This window comes from Natator depressus, chromosome 10 (genome assembly GCF_965152275.1).
Source record: "Natator depressus isolate rNatDep1 chromosome 10, rNatDep2.hap1, whole genome shotgun sequence".
In the NCBI taxonomy this organism is placed as follows: domain Eukaryota; kingdom Metazoa; phylum Chordata; order Testudines; family Cheloniidae; genus Natator; species Natator depressus.
Window position 1 is genome coordinate 55,516,610 of NC_134243.1, and position 18,678 is coordinate 55,535,287.

Consider the following 18,678-nt stretch of genomic DNA (forward strand, 5'->3'; position numbering starts at 1 on the left):
GAATTTCTGGACTCAGGCATATAGTGCATGCATACCACATGTGGAATATAGATAAGGGCCACAGGTCTCAAAAGAACTTCCAATTTCAGACAGGTAACCTCCATTTCCATGCCAGCTTCATCTTGCCTGCTTTTGAGTGGCATTGGCATTCAATGATTCCCCACTGTAATGGATGCTGAGGTGGTTTACACCTCTGTGACATTAACCCCTGATAGTCTTTCCACCACCAAGGACTTGTGTGGCAGAGTTTATGCTGGCAGAAACCCAAGGTGAATCTGGCCCAATGTCATTTTTGGTTAATTAAAACACATCTTATATAGTGTATTCTTATGTAGCTCCAGTCTTATGGATCAATATGCTGTATGATAATGTTCATGGTGTGGTTACAAAATAAAATATCTGTCATATTTCTCAATATTCCTTTCACTTTAATGGAAATCTTCAAGTGAAGCTCATTTGTTTCCTTTTCTCAATAGCAGTTATTCAGTTAACTCCTCGGCTTGTCTCTAAGTTTGCTATATAAAATGTTAGTGATTAGCTAAAGCACGGACAAAACAATTAGCCATAGAGAACAGCATTGGTTTCTTTTCATAAGATGTAATATATACAGAAGGCTGTCAAAATAATGGTTGAGTCTGATGAGCTTGAACTAAATTAGATGTTCACACTGATTGATAAAGGCTTTGTCTCTCATATGTAGTTCTGTTTTCCAGTAAACAAATAATTCCTACCTTTCAAATCTCTTTAATTTCCAAAGAGATGTAATTCTGTTGGTTTTAATCTGAAACCCTTTGGAAGAGTAGTGTAAACCTTTCAAGTCCTTGCAATTTATGTTTTACTCATATGATTTTATATTATTTCTTGGTCTCTCTGTCATATGTAGTGGTTGCATTTAAAAAGTTTGTACTGGTTTCAAAGATCTTAGTGGCTCAACTAGTGTTCCCCAGTGCATGTATAGTATATATGTCTCAAACTGGCAAAGACTTGAAAACCAGCAGAAACATTTTAAATTCAACCTCTCTGAATAATGTGCTGTAGTTCCCATAGACTTTAAATCTGATTGTGAAGACCTTTCCTGCTAGGCATCTTGAAACTCATATTCTCATAAGGCTTTAAAATGTAGTCGACTAACCCCTTCTTTAGAAAGGGGGAAAATGAACCTTAATGTTTCACAGTTGAGTACAGTAACTACAGTATGAGGGTGGTGATGTGCTTTTCAAAGTTTTGGGTTTTAATCCCTTTATTGTATAACAATGAATGGATAAGTTTAAAGAGTTTTTTGTATGGAATTGTTTTTAAGAAAATGTTTAGACTACATAGATAAGCACCCAGGTCAGGAAATGCGAAGTATTGGGTTTTTTTATATACTGCTTTCTCTTTTTTCGAAGAACTGTACAGTCATTAAGTTCTACTTCTCACATCTGTAGCTAAATTATTATTTATTTGCATTACAGTCGTGCCCACATATCTCCCCCTGGGTAGCCATTATGCAAACACATAGAGAGAGGCAGTCCTTGCCCCAAAGATTAATTTTCCAAATGGAAACAGAGCTTAAGGGACTTGGCCAGGGTCACACATCCGCAAGCATTGATACGAGGTCTTTTGGTACACAGGCTAAGGCTTAACCTAGTATTACACATATTGAATCTATTTCCCTAAATTAAGTATCCTCACACCTTTTTGTCAACTGTCTAAATGGGCCATCTTGATTATCACTACAAAAGTTTTTTTCTCGTGCTGATAATAGCTCATCTTAACTAATTAGCCTCTCACAGTTTGTATGGCAAGTTCCACCTTCTCTGTATGTATATATATATCTTCTTACTATATGTTCCATTCTATGCATCCAATGAAGTGGGCTGTAGTCCACGAAAGCTTATGCTCTAATAAATTTGTTAGTCTCTAAGGTGCCACAGGTACTCCTGTTCTTTTTGCGGATAGAGACTAACACGGCTGCTGCTACTCTGAAACCATTCAAACAGTGTCTCTGATTTTTCCTATTTGTAAAATGAGGATAATACTACTTTTCACTTCATACATAAGTGCTGGAACTAAGAGTGCAGGGGATGCTGCGACACCCCCCGTTAACCCCCCCCCCCCCCGGCTTGAAGTAGTTTCCATTATATACAGGGTTTTTGGTTAATGGCTCTCAGCATCCCCGCTATAAAAATTGTTCCAGCACCAATGACTTCATAGGGCTTTTTCTTCTGTGGATATCAAAGTGCTTGACATAGATGTCAAAACAATAATAGCTCCATTTTACAGAACAGTCACAGAATCCGTTCCATACCACAAAGTGAAAGCTTAGTAAAAAATAACTAAGCTTCTAACCTTTTTGGTTGTAAAGATAACTTTCCAAATGTAAATCAATATACTGTTGTCTTCTTGAGTCTGCAAACCAGTAGCCTAAAACATAGTTCTAGAAGAGCTGCAAACTGCTCCCTTTCACCTAAATCTAAATGAGCTGTTAAATCTGAAGCAAAATGTTGCGAGGGTTAGGATTAAGCATTTATAGTAGAAACATACAGCTAAAGTGATGACTCGTGGGTGTTAGATGCACAGGAGGATATAACAGTGGTTAGGTTGTCAAGTGATTCTGTGGTGCAAAATCAGAAGTTCATGCAGGTGCCAGTGCATGTTTTTGAGCACCATTATAATGTGTTGTTTGCATAAAGCAGTGACTAAAATGGGCAACCATTTACTACACCGAGGTCCAAATAATTTCAAAGTGTAGTCCGACATAGAGCTTGTGAAAAATTTAACAATATTTCAAGATGAAGAATTTCATAAACAAGAGGTGAAAGCATGCAATAGTATATTGCAGTGTAGTAGACATTGAATACGAATAAAACAATGGCAACAGTGTTTTAGATAAATTATTAAACATTTAATGGCTTCGTTGAACTCAGTCTTTTCATTGAGAGCTTTTCTTTGTTAGTCATGTTGACCAGCTGCTTTATTTTATAAGGAGAAGGAAGGCTAAAAACAATTCTCTGATTAGTAGAAACATTGTCACTTTTCAAAGTAACAGTCTGGAATTGAAGGACGTGTAAAGTTCAGCAGTTGAATAAAATGTGGACAAAGAATAGCTAGCCAACCATAAAAAAGTTGCAGAGGTGTTAGCAGGTCACTCTACCTTGAACGGTTCCTTACGATATGTGCTAACTACTTAACGCTAAACAATTTGTTCCACCTTGCATTTTGCTGTACTTTTCCCAGACCTTAAAAAGAGCTCTATGTAGTTCCCTACAGATTTTCTTTAAATAACACTGATATTCTGACAAATACCAACCAGAGCTTGGAAATTTTAAATTAAGGGCTTCTCTACACTGCCCCGTAGCTCAGAATAGAGGGGTGTAAATGCACACCAAAGTGCTGCTTTGTAATTCCTCTGTTTGGACACTGCTGGAATGACCTAATTTGCATTAATGTAATCCTTTTCAAACAGGATTACATTAAGACGGTGAACGGGAACCTTTTAGTTTGTGCCTGCAGCATCCACAGGGGAGCGTTACATTGCAGCACTTTGGTGTGCACTGCTGTTCAAACCCCTGTAGTCCAAACTGCAGGGCAAGAGTATACATGCCTTAGAACCTTTTGTATGCATTTAATTCAAAGGGTCCATTTCTATGGCATTGGGTTGCCAACTCTCCCAATTTTGCCAGGAGTCTCCCAGAATCAGACTCTATCTCCCAGAGGCTGCCGAAGCCAAGCCAGGAGATTTTAGGTGCTAAAAGTCTGGCAGCACAGTGGGGCTAAGGCAGGCTCCATGCCTGCCCTGGCCCCTCACTGCTCCTGGAAGCAGCGGGCACGTCCCTGTGGCCTCAGAGGGGGGAGCAACAGCTCTCCGCGTGCTACCCCCGACCTGAGTGCCGACTCTGCAGCTCCCATTGGCTGGGAACTCCGGCCAATGGGAGCTGGGGGTGGTGGTGCTTACAGGCAGGGGCAACATGCAGAGACCCCCTGGCCCTCCCGGCCTAGGGAGCCACTGCCAGAGGGATATGCCAGTCGCTTTCGGGAGCCGCCCAAGTTAAGTGCTGCCCGACCAGAGCCAGCACCCCTCACTCCCTCCCACACCTCAACCCCCGACCCCAGCTCAGAGCCCACATATGCACCCAAACTCCATCCCAGAGCCCACACCTACTCCCGCACTGACACTCCCTCCCAGAGTCCACACCCCTCACCTGTCCTACACCCCAACCCCCTGCCTCAGCCAAGAGCCCGCACCCAAAATCCATCCCAGAGCCAGCACCTCCTCCCACACCCAAACTCCCTCCCAGAGCCCACCATACCCCCTCCTGCACCCCAATCCTCCGGGATTGGGGTGTGGGAGGAAGTGAGGGGTGCTGTCTTTGGCTGGACAGCGCTTAACCATACCCCCTCCTGCACCCCAATCCTCTGCCCCAGCCTGGTGAAAGTGAGTGAGGGTTGGGGAGAGCGAGCGATGGAGGAGGGAGAGAGTGGGGGCAGGGACTTCAGGAAGGGGCAGGGTCTCAGGGAAGGGGCAGGGCAAGGGTGTTTGGGTTTCTGTGATTAGATAGTTGGCAACCCTACTATGGCAGCATGACTTAGATTGGAATAGTATCAACTAATGTTTGACATTTCTGACTTTTGTCAATGTGTCGTAACCTGGATGTTCTATAGAAAGAGATGGTGTTTTGTACTTAGTTCTTTGCAGTTTTTTCCTTTTATATAGCAGAGATTGATATCTATTCAAATTTCATTAAGAAGCACTGTAATAGTGGGATGGCTAAGCCATACCAGTTAGATCTGGTTCAGCAAAATCAACCAAACTGAAACAAGCAATTAATTTACCTTTTGAAAACATTTATATTGTTTAAAATTTTAATCTCAGAACAGTTCAGAAGCAGGTCCATGAGCTAGTAAAATCAACAGTCACCTTATACCAGGGGTGGGCAAACTTTTTGGCCTGAGGGCAACATCTGGGGGGGAAATTGTATGCAGGGCCATGAATGTTGGGTTGGGGCAGGGGGTTGGGGTGCAGGAGGTAGTGCGGGGTGTGTTGGGGGGGTGCGGTGTGCAGGAGGGGGCTCAGGGTTGGGGTGTGGGAGGGGGTGCAGAGTGCGGGAGGGGGCTCAGGGCAGGGGGTTGGGTGCAGGAGGGGTGCAGTGGGGGCTGAGGGCAGGGGGTTAGGGGGCTCAGGGCAGTGGGTTGGGGTGCAGGAAGGGTTCGGGGTACGGGCTCCAGCCCAGCGCTGCTTACCTCGAATGGCTCCGGGGTGGCAATGGCATGCAGTAGGGCTAAGCAGGTTTCCTGCCTGCCCTGGACCTGCACTGCTTCCTGAAGTGGCCAGCATGTCTGGCAGTGGTTCCCGGGGGTGGGGTGGGGCAGGCGGCTATGCTGCATGCTGCCCTCACCTGTAGGCACCACCCCCAAAGCTCCCATTGGCTGTGGTTCCCCGTTCCCGGCCAATGGGAACTGCGGGAGGCGGTGCCTGCAGGCAAGAGCAGCGCACGGAGCCCTCTGCCCCCCCCCCCCCCCCCCGCCAGGGGCCACAGGGACATGGTGCCAGCGGCTTCCGGGAGTGGTGCAGGACCAGGGCAGGCAGGGAGCCTGCCTTAGCCCTGCTGCACCACACGGCTGGCAATCCCATGGGCTGTATTGAAAACCATGATGGGCTGGATCCTGCCCGCGGACCATAGTTTGCCCTTCCCTGCCTTTCACTTAAATCTCACAGTGAATGAGTTCCACACAGAGCTGGGTGTATTAAAAGGCCGATACACAGACAATTGTCTTTAGTTGCATGAACATGCAACAACATAAAATGTTAAATATAAGATATCATGTGGATTCTTTCATTGATTAATTGTCTGGAACTCTATGTCATTGAATGCTATTCTTGGTAATCCGTTGGTGACAAAAGAAAAAAAACAGGGACAGCTTTTCAACGTAATCCCATGTCAAATTTTCTACATCTACAGGAAGAAGTCAATAGGTAAATTGCTGTTGCCCATGAGTTAAAGGGAAGGGGGATCTTGTGGGAGACAGCTTACCCTTCTTTGCTCAAGCAGAGCAAGAGTTCTCCCCCCTCTCTCCAGTGTTTGAGGATTAGTTAGTTAGTGGTTGTGTTACTCTTTCAATGATGGGGCTTCAGTTTCTGGAAGGACAATTTTGGGCGAGATCATGGCCCATCCAGCATGCAAGTACCAAGAGTGGAGGAGGAGTAAGGCACCCCCTCCCATCTATCATTTAGTGTTTGATTATGGAATGTATTCTTCTGGTGCAAACCAACATACTAACAATGCATTCAGATAATTTCATGTGGCTTTTATATCATGTTTCAGGAAAAGAAACGATTGACAATTGGCAACATTGCTCGCCAATGGGAGATTCAGCAGAATCGAGTTGCCCTTGTGACTTCTTCAAATCAAGATAAAAAAGACAGTGACTCCTGTCAGATTAATGGCAGTGCCGCATATGTATTTCCTGAAGAAACCAGGTATACAAGTATTTTCTTGGAAGTATATTTCCTAGCTAATGTTTTTTATATAATAAAAATGGGAAACACTCATCCTTTCATTCATATAAGTAAGTGTGTGTGTATACACATATCTCTGTAAATAGTGTATGTGTATAAAGATATGTGTATTTATTTTTGGATTTCTAAAATGTGTCCATTTAGCACTCTACATAATTTAAAAAAACAATTTCAGGACTTACTGAACAATGTCTACCTCAGATGGACTCCACCCCAGACTAACACATTCTCCCCATGGCTTGCTCAGGGCAGAGTCTGAAAAAAATAGAACAGATTCAGTAGCCTGAACAACTTCAACATGGTCAGTCAGGCTGAAGTGTGTGTACAAAAGTACCCAGCTGATCTCAACAGTCTCAACGTTAGAGTTCAAGACAAAACTGGTCTTTTAAGTAGCCTGGACTGATCCCTATGAACAGTGTTTAGAAACTGGTGTCACAGTTACAGGGCTAGCTGCACTTCTGTCCCCTTTCTTGTTTCACTGAGTGCACCCCCATTCTCCTCTCTCCCCCTTCTCCCCTCTTCCTTCCCTTCCCCTCCCACCCCCCACAAATGTCAGGCCATGTGCCTTTACCTCCCCTGGGATGGAATTCCGTTTTTCTCTAACCTGGCTCTGGGTTACAGAGTGCTGTCTTATCAGCTGTGCTTACCCCTGCAGGTCCGACTGGTATTGGTACCTGCATTCATTCCTTCGGGAGTCTGTGACCAGTGGTTGTGTCTAGTGACCAGACAGCCTCCTGAATATCAAAGTATTGTTTATTTTAATGGTAGGAAGGAATAAAGCACAAGATAAAAAGGATTTTCAAACCATAAAGAGCCTTACCTATGTGTCTATCTTATTTGAGGGTCACAATTGCCTGATGATAACCTAAGCAGGTCCAGCTTCTTCAAACACCCAGTGAGTGTGTGTCAGTCTGGTTTCCCAAAACAGCCCCTGTCCCCACCCTTCCGCTACCCTCCTAAAAACCAAATAAACTATGCGCACGCTCTCTGTCTCTGTTTTTCTCTCAACTGCTATAGTCCTTTGATTTTTCTTGTGTTCCTGGGTCTTTTCCTGTCCACCACTGTCTCTTAACAATCTGTAAGTGTTTACTGAGGGTAGTTCATATTGAGCCATTGCTTTCCTTCTTGCTTGTTTTTCTGGACAATACTCTTACTACAGAACCAACGTATTCGTATTATAAACATCCCCAATAACCCAATTAACATATAGTATTCATGAATTATTACAGAGCAGCTCCAAGTCTGTTATATAGGAAAACTTATGTAGGTAGTCAGGAATTTTTTGGTCAAAGGCAATACCTTGACATGTATCAAGAAGCCTAGGACGACTTTAGAGAATGGGTGTAATGTGCTCTCTACATCTAGCACCATTGTTTAAGCAAGCAGCTGCATTCTCTACTAACGGTACCTTGCAAGTGATCTACAAGGGGAATTGTGGCTCCATAAAGAGTATGTAAAAACATGTAGCTCACAGGTGCTTTCATAACAGTGGTTGGGTCCATATTTGAAAGAACTATTCACGAGAATGTAGTCAAATACAGACTGAAAAATATGCCTATGGCCACTGATGACACTTAGGACTGAAGAAGCAGTTTGGGATCCAGAAGCAGGCAACCGAAGACTGTTGACTAGAACTATAATTTTCAACAGTGATTAAGAGACTTAGGAGCCTAGGTCCGATTTTCAAAAGTGACATAGGCAGATAGGAGCCTAAGTTGCATTGATTTCAATGATACTTAGGTTCCTAAATGCCTAAGTCCCTTTGTAAATGGGAGTTAGGCAACTATGTCACTTAAGTGCTTTTGAAAATCTTCACTATTCAAACTTGAAACTTCACTTTTTTTCAAACACATAGGAAGACAATACTTATTTTCTTTATATATGCCTCTTTACCTTCATTCGGTATCACAGAAATTTTACACTAAATTGGAATTAAATACAAAAAACCTGTGTTAAAACAAAGTAGATATTTTGAGACAATGAGTATTAAAAAGGAGAAAAGATCACTAACAAAACTGTACCTAATTCATGCCTGGGTTTTTTAACAAAGTCCTGGCCCCACTAAATTAAGTAGGAGTTTTGCTGCTGATTTCAGTGGATCCAGGATGTCACCTGTAGTATGTAATATTGCTCCCTGTTTTGAGGTCTGCAGGTGCTACAATACATGGTTTTCATTCAGGAGGGTCACAGTGTACAAGCCTCTCTCATACATGGCAGCTATGAAATCCACTTTCTTTCTCCCCCTTTCTCCTTCACACACACACACGCTCCCCCTCCCCCGCTCTCTCTCTCATATCTTGGCCCTAAACAGTGGAGATAGTTGTGTAGATATTATGGAGACACTGATAGTTATAGTACCGTAGGTGGGATTGAGCCAGGGTTTTGCCATTTAACAAGACCTTAAAAACTTCTCTGGAGCTGCAACAGTAGCTTGCTTTAAACTAAAAATGGAAAGCACTCCTTAAGGGGGCGTCTGTGAATTTTTGTAAGGGTATTATGATCATTGATAAGTGATCCTGAAAAAATAAATAAATGGTAAAATTCACTTTTCAGAAATTTTGCCTGGGATGTCTCAAAATTTGTACCCCTTTTGCACAAAAATCATAGCATTCAAAATTCACACAAATGTAGACATTCCATTCACTTCCCCCTTTTCAAAATCTTTTAGACCTTCTCTTCAAAAAAAACTTCACAATTTCTACTTAACTGGAAAGAAAAATGCTGAACAAAGCTGCTGTTTTTTAGTGTGCATGAGAGAGTGCCCTTTCAAAAATACTTTTTAGCAAAGAAGAGAGTGCACTGTGCGAAGTCAAGGACACCATGAGTTCAGTTCTTGCCTTTTCTTCTGACTGTTTGGAATAACTCTGTGCACTTCACACCCTTACTGAGTAAAGCTTTAGGTATCCTTGCCACGTTTTACAGATGAAATAACTGAGCATCTATGAGGTTGGACAAGATAATTTCTGATAGAGTTGTAAAGAAAATCCATCTCCTCCATTTTGCCATACTGCCTCTCAAGATGATAAGGCCAAAGCTGTGTGTTAGGCTACGTTCTCTGTAAACGGAAGAGGGGTTTCAAGTATAACATTATGCATGATATACATGGCGAAAAGTTGTATATGTTGTTGTATGACTAGAGAAGTACCAATCTGGTTTTGTCCAGGACTTTTAAGTGCATTTCCTGCAAAACAAAAATGCGTCATAAGCTTCTCCTGAGCTTAATTAGCAGACGGGATGCTTGAGTAGAACTTCAGAAAATCTTCCATTTTCCATCCTTTCAGCAACTTATGTCCTTACCCACCAGTCACTCAAAGTGTTTTCTCATTTGAGAGCCCATGTATGATTTCTGCTGAATATAGAGTCCTCATTAAATTGAGGGCTTACTTTAGGCTCTTTTTTCTTCTGCATTTTCACTTTGATGCATTCAGTAGCTTCTATCAGTAAAAATTAGAGAACATGTTAAACTGAGTATGAGTGTTTTATCAAAATTTAAAAGGATCTGTGTGACTTTTTTGCTTCTGCATGTTATCTAGGTATGCATGAATATGTGCTTGAGCGTTAAATGCTATTCCTGATTGCTACTGATAAATTTATGATTAGGTATTTGTTCACTCTTTATTGTAAATAACTCTCACCCTTTTACTTTTGCATCCAGCTCCTTCAATAAAAATCTCAAAAGGACAATTAAACATGTTTACTATTGTTAAATTAAAAACTTGGATCTTAAAAAGTAGTAGTGAGCTGTATCGTATGCCACGCAGGTTTTAAGCCTAAAGTTGAGCTGCTTTATATTGGTATCTGCATTATATCTTTTTAGTCAGAATATTTCTGAAGATAGTAGACTATTAAGGCAGAGTTAGTGTAGTGATGTGTCTAACTCTGGTACTCCTAATATAAATTCTTCCTTTGTACAACAAAACATATATCAAACCGGCCTGATTCCACTGCTGTCATTAGTGTTCTGCCAGAGTGCCCTCTGTTACACCATCTGTTTGTTATATAGGACTAAAAGTCAGCCTGGATACAAGATGTTTTAAAAGAAAAAAGTGTGAATTGATTGGGCAGCTGTAAATAGGTCAAACATATATATCCATCAGCAGTATTCGATATTAAATCTGTTCAAATGAAGGTACCAATATAATGTTCCAGGTATGCCTTGCAAAAATAGTTGATGTACATATTTTCAAATCATCCAAGTATGTTGTTTTCTACATAAACTTTAAGTTAGTTATGTAGCCATACAGCTACAAAATTATGTGCTTCTTAAATTATTCAAATTTAAAATTGCTTACTTGATTAAAAATTAAACTTTCCTCACAGTTTGCTACTGTGATCCTTCTGCCTTTTCATATTTTGAAAAATCAAAGAGACTTCGGCTGAAACTTAAAACAGTGCGCATGTGCCGATGTTGCATTTTCTAATATTATATATGTATTGGTTTACAGTGATTCAAAGTCCGTTACAAATATAATATAAACTTAAAATGCAGTCCCTGTTAAAATATGTTGCTATGGAATATTATTGAGAAAACTCACGTTGTGTTCCCATTTCAATATGATCTGATTCAGAATAACCATGGGACACTGTTTTACCTTACAATGAGATTATCAAGGGAGCCCATTACACTCCCTTTATGATGTGTGTTATGATGATGAAAAGATTTCAGTTCAAGTTGAACAGGCTTCTGTTACACTTTCAAAAGTAAATGAAAAACAAAAGGCCACCAAGCCTCTCTGGGAATGTCTACACTGCAATAAAACACCCAAAGCTGGCCCCCAAGGAAGCAGGGTCCCAGAGCCCAGGCTCCAGCCTTAGCCCTAATGTCTACACTGCAATTTTATAGCCCTGCAACCCAAGCCCTGTGAGCCAAAATCAGCTGACAAGGGCCAGCCGTGAGTGTTTTACTCCAGTGTAGACATACCCCAGAGTGTACAGAAAGCACAGCTTTGTTGCCATTCATTGGCTTCTCCTACTTTTACATTGGCTACTACTAGGTGTACATGAATAGTTTTAATTGAAGTGAGAGGAGAGGGGCCTCAATTCCCAGTTGAGATCAGTTGATGGGTATAAAGGGGAACACAGGAAGCCTGCTTTCTAGATCAATAAGATATTGGGAAGTACTGAGATAGCTTAAAGTCTGGTGTGCCTTGAGGGAGAAAGGGCAGTTTATTATATCTTTACAGCACTGATTTCTCTTCCACTGGAAAGCTGACCTGCAAAGTCCCAGATATTAGCTACCAGTAGGCATACTGGTTTCTGAGCATGCTGGAAAAAGGACCAAAGATCAAATTCTGTCTTGAGATTAGGGGTTCTAAAATAGCATTTGCTTTCACAAGAGATGGTCTTTGGCCTATTCAGTCCCTCTTGTGATGTCTTAGATAGGGCTAGTTGAAATTTGTCTATTTTTTTAATTGGAAAAAGGGGGGGAAAGTTTTGAAAATATTATTCATAAAGGATCTATTCACAATCTCCATCTTTCCCTTACTTGTTGAGGTGGGAACAGATTTCCAATAAATTAATGTTTATTTTCAAGTTTGCTTTGCCTTCAAGCCACTAAGCATTGGAACAAACTACCAAGGGAAGGGTAGATTCTCCATATAAAGACTAAATGCTTTTTGGGAAGATTATGCTTTGGACAAACACAAGTTACTTGGTTCTGTACATGGGTATTTGGGTGGAATTCTATGACCTGTGTTATGCAGGCAGTTGGACTTGAGGATCTAATGGTCCCTTCTGGCCTTAAAAAATCAGAGTCTGTCTTTTCAAAAGGAGGTGCTGTAGTCATTATGAATAGGTCGGAATATGAACAAGAGGCTGCTAGACAACTCTCTGACACCACATTCTACAGGCCATTACCCTCTGACCCCACTGAGGATTACCAAAAGACAAACATGACTACCACTCTGAAACCTGTCTTTTCAAAAGATCATAAAAGGAAGGTGTGCTTTGCACTTGTAAAACCATAGAAATTTAGGGCTGCAAGGGACCTTCAGAGACCAAGTCCAGTCCCCTGCATTGAGGCAGGACCAAGTATACCTAAAGTAGATTTACTTACTATCCGTATTCATGTGTAGAGATTGGGGAGTGAAGTCATGTCCCAGCCAGCAAATATCTTTTTGCCATCTAGTGTATTCTATTTGATACATGATACTTGTATTATTGGAAGTTATAAAAGTAACTGTGTAAGAAGGTAAAAGTGCATTGAAGAAAGAATATACACCCCACAATGTTTGCTGCTTGTAAAAAGCAGGATCAGATTTTTAGCTTGTCTAAATTGACATAGCTCCACTGAAATCATTAAAAGACATGAAAGGATAATTACAGCCCATAGGTCTAGCCTTTAATGTCTATGCATCATCCCTGTATCAGCTATGAAAAGAGTCTTTGGGTTTTCACAAACCTTAGGAGGCCTCTAAAAACGGAGAGAATATGGTACTTTGACCATTTATAGCCCTGGCATTCACACAGTGTTGGAAAGGAAGTGAATGATCATAGAAAAAAGAGGGCAATACATTTAGAAAAATTTGAGAGAACAGTTCCATAGTGGGATCTTGTGTGATTTGGGGAGAAGGATATCGTAACAAATGATAGAGTATACTGGAAGGGAACAGAGAAGAGGCTGAAGAGAGGCAAATTCTGAAAAGCAAATAGAATCTTGAAGCAAGAGAAAAAGTTAAAAATGATGTTCTTAAATACTTAAATTTTAGAAAATATTGACTACAGAATACTAGGTTAAGGGGGGCACATTAAAAGAAACTGAGGGGTAGCTATTTTGAGTGAGCAGAAGAAATAAGAACAAAGGAAGGGAAAAATTAGAAAGAAGGTAAACGTAAGCTCATTCTTTTATGAAAGTTTGCTGCAAAAAGGATATATATTTATATACATAATAGTAGTTTATGCATATTTTATGTAGTATGGGTGGGGCTGGTAGCACTGCCTACTATTAAGGTTGCCCAAAACTTCTATATATAAGACCCCATTTTCAGTGGCTTTTAACTTTGCGTAACTTCAATGATTTGGGCTGAAATTTTCCATGCCGTGTGTCTGCCTCAGGCTAAATATTTTTGGCGAAAATTTCAGCCAAAACGGTTCATCTGTTTCCAAGAACAAGGCTTTTCCCCCATGTTAAAAAATTCTTGGGACCTTTTGTTTGAAATGTTCAAGTACCCCATGCTTTGGACCAGGGACTTGAAATTTGGCAGGGGGATGATTTCAGGGATGTGCATTTTGCTGTCCCAGTGAAAATCTGCCCAAATTTGGCCACTGTATAAGCCTCTGAAAAATAGCAGTTCACACATACTCAGTGGACATATCTTCAATTTTAACAGCTAAAATCTCCAAAAACTCTGTCCTTACTAAGTATGCACATTCCCCACAAAGAAATTGAACATGGGAGTACTCAGAAAAACTTTCCCTGTGTAATAGCTGCTCCAGTACAGGATGGGGCGGGATTCTGGGATGAATCAGGGTAGTGTAGTAAAGGAGGCTATTGTCCGTAGGACCCCTGCCTCATTTGTTGCAGAAGTTACAAAGTGTGTAGCGAATGAGGTAAGGGATTGCAAGAAGAGAAAGGAGGACCTCATGGTTAAAGCAGTTGAGTACTGCTCTGGAGAATGGGAATCTATCTCCACAGAGGTCCTATGTGATACTAAACAAGTCATTTAAACCATACTTTTTAAACGCTATGACTCATCATGTGTTCCTTCATTTTCTGGGGGTCTAACTTCAGACCCTTGGGATCTCTTTGAAGAAGTGCTGAATGCTCACAGCTAGAGCTGAACAATATGTTTCCAGCAAATAGCACTTTTTGGAGCACTGCAATGAATTTGGGTCATATTCAGTTTATAGTTTTGCCTGGAATAAACTGTAGACACAAATTTTGAAAACATTGAAACATTACATTTTGAAAATGTCAAAACTGTTTCAGTGTTTCCATTCAATCCAAATGAAATTTTTCCAGTTATTTCATTGAGGAAAAACTGAAAAAATTCAGTTTCTATTTGAAACCAACCAAATATTTTTCAGTTCGGCTAATGAACTGAAAAACCAATTATTAATATTAATGGCAATACCTGGCTGTATATAGCACTTTCATCAGAAGATTTCAAATTATTTGTTTAGCTCTACTCTCAACTGCCACTGAAGTTAATAGATTCTATGTTTGAATATATAAAGTGCTATATAATGGTAAGTATTCTGAAAAATCAGGTCCTAGACATCTGAAATTGGGCACTCAAAATTAGTGGATGCGTTTGATATTAATCTTTGTATACCTTAGCTTCCCAACAGTAAAATTGGGATAATAGTACCACTCATTTCATGGAGTTTTCAAAGATAAATTAATGTTTGTGAAGCACTCAGCTACTATAGTGGAAAAGCCCACAAGGAAATTAATAATTGTGTCTTCAGAGCAGGGTTTGAATAATGTGCAGTAAATAAGGCCTATGACCGTACATTGAACAATGAGGAAAAAACAACAGCTATTGAATAGCAGCTCATTAATTGATCACTGCCCATCTTGTGGACTGAATGAGGCAGGGGTCCTGTGGAAAAAGTTATATGATCATGTACATAAAGACTGTATCACAATTGACTGTATCACAATAATCACAGGAGGGGCAAATTAATTTTACACAGGCAACTTTAATTCTGACATTTCCTAACTCATGAGTGCTAGACCTAGCAACTTGAATGTTCCTTTTAACATCTTTGTCATATTTTCATTCTAATATACAGTATCCGTTATATGTAACACCCATAGAAGCACTAATCTAGCATTTTATGGTTTTTTTATGTTGTATAACTACTTAGAAGAAAACAATTTATGTATAATATGCCTAGATCGATATTTAAACCATGATTTTGTCAGAGAACAATGTTTCTGATAATGCCAGTAAAAAAAAAAACAACAAACCTCTTGTAATCTCACATTCACATAAGTAGCAGACAAAGGCTCATATCCTGCATAAGGTGCACTGGTGTGGACCCCTGCTACTTATGTAAATTGATGATTGCATAATTATTTTAGTTTCATTAGTGGTGTCAGAGGTATTATTTCTACCTTGTTATAAAGGAATTCTTGCTACTAATTGAGTAAAACTGAGTGAGTTAAAGTATATCAAACTTCAAAGTTGAGATAAACTTTAAGACAAATTGGGAAGTTAGATCACTATTCTTCATTCATTTTAATCCCTTTCCATCCCCTGTTGGCCCTATTGTCCTTTGTGACTATACACTTGCATCGTTAGTCTCCTCCCTTGTGAAATATACACTGCTTTTTTCCCATTAGAGAACAATGGTAAGATTTCAGAATTGAAGGGAGCACAAAGACATGTTAAAATTTTTGAAATAAATATTAAAAGTAAAAGAGGACTGAATGAAACAACTCTTGCTGATTTCTATGAATCACATAAAATTGTTAAATTTAATTAAGTTGGGAAAAGGCTTCAACTGAATAAAACCCATGTCCAAATCAGGCTTTTAATTGTAATTCTTTGTTGCTTATTTCCACAGAGAAATACCTGTAGTAATCTGAGAGGTATTAATGTCCTGCTGCAAAGGTAGATTGTTCAATGTACTTCAGAAAACTGTGCTTTCAAAATTAAATGAAAGAATGACATCATTCCAACCCACCCTTCTTCCTTTATTCTGCTCTGTCATAGTCGTAATAGGTCAATTATTTCTAGTGCAACTTCTCACACATATAAGAATGCTCATAAGTGGTAGGAATTCATGATAGACTAGAGGTGATCTATGTCAACCATACAAAGACAGGATTACACACTTTCTAGTAATACTTATGCCACAGTTAGACATTGATCATGCAAATGATGAACAATAGTTTTACCATCTGGATTTGCTGACGGTAACCTGTTATTTGCTATTTGCTAACTTGTTATAATACCACTGTTAGCATTAGAAACCTTGTTCAAATATTATTGTATCCTAATATAGATATTGCCATGTACAGCCAGGGTATTTAATACAGTAATTCCACCGTATATCCAACATAGCTTTAGAATATCCATATATCAGCTATTTTAGGATTAAAGCAGGGAGTGAGTAAAGTGGTGAGTCAGCATGTTTAAGTATGTACTACCTCATAACCACAGGAAGTGCTGATTTATTGATCACCAGAAATTACTTTTACACAAATCAAGGACCTTCTCATTTTCAAATTCAGTGGGGAACAAGTTGCAATGAAATCCTCTATCCTAATTCTAAATCACTTGTGGAAATTATATCTTAATTAATACAAGATGCCAAATATTACAGCTGCAGCAGATTAACATTAATATGTTAATGGATTCACTGTTTGGACTGCTTGAGAAGAGCCTTCTTTAACAGAACTTTAAAAAAAATTTCCATGCAGTTATAGGAAAGATCTTGGTGTAATATTTTCTTTACTTACATTGGATACTGGTTGCGAAGTTGGTTTATTCTTGGTAATTTCTCAACTATGAATGTTGTGACCTTTTTTAGCCAAATCTACTATAACAAAATACAATGTGTAAAATAAACTTTCATGCTCTTTTGAAAGTTGTAATTTAAATTTGTAAAATCAGTCTTGTAGAAATCATACTGCTTATTTTTTAAAAAATAAAATAAAATTACAAAAAATGTCAGATTATAAAAAATATTCAAACAAAGCAAACTTTTTCTGTACCTTTTAGAATGTCTTCATGCAATTCTGGGTGTCTTAACTTTTTGCATTGGTGATCTAGGCACTAAAGACTGATCTCTCCCTCTGTATACCTAGAACCAGTTTAAGGGGCTCCCACTTGAGTGAGTTTTAAGCTGTTCAGCCACCTTTTGCATTTTGAATTTGTTTTATTTCTATAAATCTTAATATTCTCTTTCCTCTACAAAACAAGAAAATTTATTTCTGCCCAATCAGTGAAGGGAACATTTTTATCCTTTATCTGGCCAGTAGGGAATTAAATAATGCAATGAGAGTGGAGATACTTCTGAATCCATGTCACTGTGATAAACTGCAGCAGTTGGCTTTGGTGTGGAGGGTGATAGTGTGAGCTATAAACCCTCTTACCTGATCAAACCAGTCAGCTGTTCTGTTTCTCTAAAAGTTCTTACTCTTATGCTCTTTGCTAAAATTGAATAGTCAGTTGGGCTAGCCAGAAAACAACAATTCTGTTTTGCAAAAAATTACAGTGTTTTGAAATTTGTTTTTGTTCCACATTGGGATAAACAGGAGATCGTCTGAATTTTCTCTCTTTCTCACTCACACATACATCCTGGTGGTTATGGGAGTCACTTGGGAAGTGTGAGACAGAGGCCCATATCCGTGCCCTAACAGTTCAGCTGTAGAGTCAGTCTGTCTGTGTTGTCTCTCCCACCCCCCTCCTGACCACCCCCAACACACACACACACACACCTCCATTCTCAAAAAAAAATCCATCTTGGTCCTGAGAAATGTTCCTGATTAAATTTTCAACAAAATGGAATTTTTCACCACAGAAATTCATCAAATTTTTTTGCTAATTTTAGTTAATTCTAATAGTCAAAGGGGAGAGATCACAGTTGCATATCTGGAGTCTGACTGCTGTAAAAGTGGAAGAAAGTCAAAAATGCTTTTGGAGATGGACAAAAAGCAATTGGCTCTACTCGTATAGGTGGATGGTTAGAGTGAAAGATATGCCCACTTTAATTCTTCTTCTTCTTTCTCAAGAATGATACACTGTCTCACAAGAAAAATGAAGATTTACAATAAATGAAGATATCTAGCAGAGAAAACGCACAGTTAGAATCTGGTATATTATCTTTGAAGACAATTCAACACAGCTATACAAGACTTTTTTCTTTTTTTAAAGAATTATTAAGTAGTAGTGAGCCAACTTATACTTTGTGAAAAATTGAGCCTTGCCTCTCCAGAAGTTAGCACATTTGATGCTGATTAGTTGAAGGGAAAAAAGTGTTCGTCCAGATATGGGTCTGGGCTATAATTTATTTTAATACCATCAGAATTAGTCACTTTAAAGTGTTAGATTTCCTTCAGGCCAGAAGAAGCTCGGAATGTTGTGAGGCTATTCAACTTAAGTGTCTGGCTGATCTTCAAAAATTGAGTAGTGCTGGTCAATCAAGAGAGGTTTTGACAGGCTCTTTTTAAGGAGCAATAACCTGCCCTGTCAGGAAGTAGTTGAAATATGTGGCCTGTGTGTCTA

At 39.7% G+C, this 18,678-nt stretch overlaps 1 protein-coding gene across 5 annotated transcripts in view; it reads left to right on the top strand.

Moving 5' to 3' along the window:
• The window catches only part of LRRC49 (leucine rich repeat containing 49), a 120,255-nt gene that overhangs the window by 86,208 nt on the left and 15,369 nt on the right, over positions 1-18,678 (top strand). For all 5 annotated transcript variants that reach the window (XM_074966223.1, XM_074966224.1, XM_074966225.1 and 2 more), the window contains one exon: positions 6,306-6,460. In XM_074966223.1, the coding sequence (XP_074822324.1) occupies positions 6,306-6,460 (155 nt within the window). The remainder of the gene's footprint in view (positions 1-6,305; positions 6,461-18,678) is intronic.